This window comes from Calidris pugnax, unplaced genomic scaffold (genome assembly GCF_001431845.1).
Source record: "Calidris pugnax isolate Ruff unplaced genomic scaffold, ASM143184v1 scaffold490, whole genome shotgun sequence".
Taxonomy (NCBI): Eukaryota; Metazoa; Chordata; class Aves; order Charadriiformes; family Scolopacidae; genus Calidris; species Calidris pugnax.
This window is the reverse complement of record NW_015091294.1, coordinates 96222-98285: the sequence shown is the minus strand read 5'-3', so window position 1 is coordinate 98285 and position 2064 is coordinate 96222. Positions and strand designations below refer to the sequence as shown.

At 64.2% G+C, this 2064-nt stretch overlaps 1 protein-coding gene across 1 annotated transcript in view; it reads left to right on the top strand.

The window, feature by feature from the left end:
* The window catches only part of IRF5 (interferon regulatory factor 5), a 16843-nt gene that overhangs the window by 7389 nt on the left and 7390 nt on the right, over window positions 1–2064 (top strand). Inside the window, exon 4 of the mRNA XM_014960740.1 lies at window positions 801–981. Within this exon, the coding sequence (XP_014816226.1) occupies window positions 801–981 (181 nt within the window). The remainder of the gene's footprint in view (window positions 1–800; window positions 982–2064) is intronic.

The following is a 2064-nucleotide window of genomic DNA, read 5'->3' as shown; positions in this document are numbered from 1 at the left end:
GGGGGACATGGGGGACATGGGATGGGAGGGACAGGACAATGAGGTGACAAGGGGGACAGGGGATGGAGATGATGGGGAGACAAGGGGGACAGGGGATGGGGGTGATGGGACAAGGAGGACAAGAGGATGGGGGTGATGGGGGGACATGGGGACGGGATGGAAGTGAGAAGCGTGACGGTGTGACAAGGGGGGACAGGAGATGAGGACAATGGGGTGACAGGAGGGACACGGGGTGGAGGTGACGGTGCTGATGGGGTGACAATGGGGGCCCGGGGTGGGGGCTGGGGCGACATGGGGACCTGGTCAGGTGTCAGGGTGACAATGGGGACCCTGGACAGGTTCTGGGGTGACAGTAGGAACTGAGTTGGGTGCTGGGATGACAGTGGGGACCTGGGTTGGGTGCTGGGGTGACATGGGGACCTGGTCAGGTGTCAGGGTGACAATGGGGACCAGGGGTGTCTTGCTGGTAGTGATGGTTGTGATGAGAGGAACATGGGATGGAGGTGACAGTGGGGACCTGGGCGGGTAGCAGGGTGACATGGGGACCTGAGTGAGGTGTCGGGGTGACAGTGGGGTGCTGAGGTGACAGTGGGGTGCCGGGGTGCCAGTGGGGACCCGGGGTGGGGTGCCAGGAGTGCTGGTTGTGATGAGAAGACCACGGGCTGGAGATGCCGTGGTGCCATGAGGACCTGGGTGGGATACCAAGGTGTCGGTGGGGACTCGGGGGCAGATGTTGGGGTGACAATGGGGACCCGGGGTGGGGTGCTGACCCCCCCTTCCCCCCCAATATGGTGCCCCAGGCCTGGGCACAGGAGACGGGGAAGTTCACGGCGGGGGTGGACGCCCCGGACCCCGCCAAGTGGAAGGCCAACCTGCGCTGCGCCCTCAACAAGAGCAGGGAGTTCCGCCTGCTCTTCGACGGCACCAAGGCCACCCCTCTCCAGCCCTACAAGGTCTACGAGCTCTGCCAGGACACCCCCGAGGGAGCAGGTACCCCCCCAAACCCGGGGGGTGGGTGGGGGCTCAAGGTGGAGATGGAGACTCCCCGGAGGTGGGCACCCAAAAGGTCCCAGAACCCTAGGAGAACCCAGCGTCCCTCCAAGCTTCGTCACCCCATGAGGTCCCAGCACCTCATGAGGTCCCAGTGTCCCTCAAAGCTCCATCACCCCATGAGGTCCTGGTGCCCCACAAAGTCCCCAGCACCCCAAAAGGACCCAGCACCCCAAAAGGACCCAGCACCCCTCAAAGCTCCACCACCCCATGAGGTCCCAGCACCCCACAAAGCTCCAGCACCTCATGAGGCTCCAGAACCCCATAGGGACCTGGCACCCCACAAGGACCCAGCACCCCATGATGTTCTGACACCCTACATGGACCCCCTACCCCCTAAAGCCTCAGCACCCCATGAGGTCCCGGTACCCCCCCAAACCCGAGGGGTGGGTGGGGGGTCAAGGTGGGGATGGGGACTCCCCGGAGGTGGGCACCTAAAAGGTCCCAGAACCTTGGGAGAACCCAGCGTCCCTCAAAGCTCCGTCACCCCATGAGGTCCCAGCACCCCACGAGGTCCCAGCACCCCACAAGTCCCCAGCTCCCCACAAGTCCCCAGCACCCCAAAAGGACCCAGCACCCCTCAAAGCTCCAGCACCCCATGAGGTCCCAGCACCCCACAAAGCTCCAACACCCCATGAGGCTCCAGAACCCCATAGGGACCTGGCCACCCCACAAGGACCCAGCACCCCATGATATTCCGACACCCTACATGGACCCCCTACCCCCCTAAAGCCTCAGCACCCCATGAAGTCCCAGCACCCCAAAAGGACCCAGCACCCCTCAAAGCTCCAGCACCCCACGAGGTCCCAGCACCCCACGAGTCCCCAGCACCCCATGAAGGCTCCAGAACCCCATAAGGACCTGGCCACCCCACAAGGACCCAGCACCCCATTATGTTCTGACACCCTACATGGACCCCCTACCCCCTAAAGCCTCAGCACCCCATGAGGTCCCAGCACCCCACGAGGTCCCAGCACCCCACAAGGCCCCAGCCCCCCACAAGTCCCCCGCACC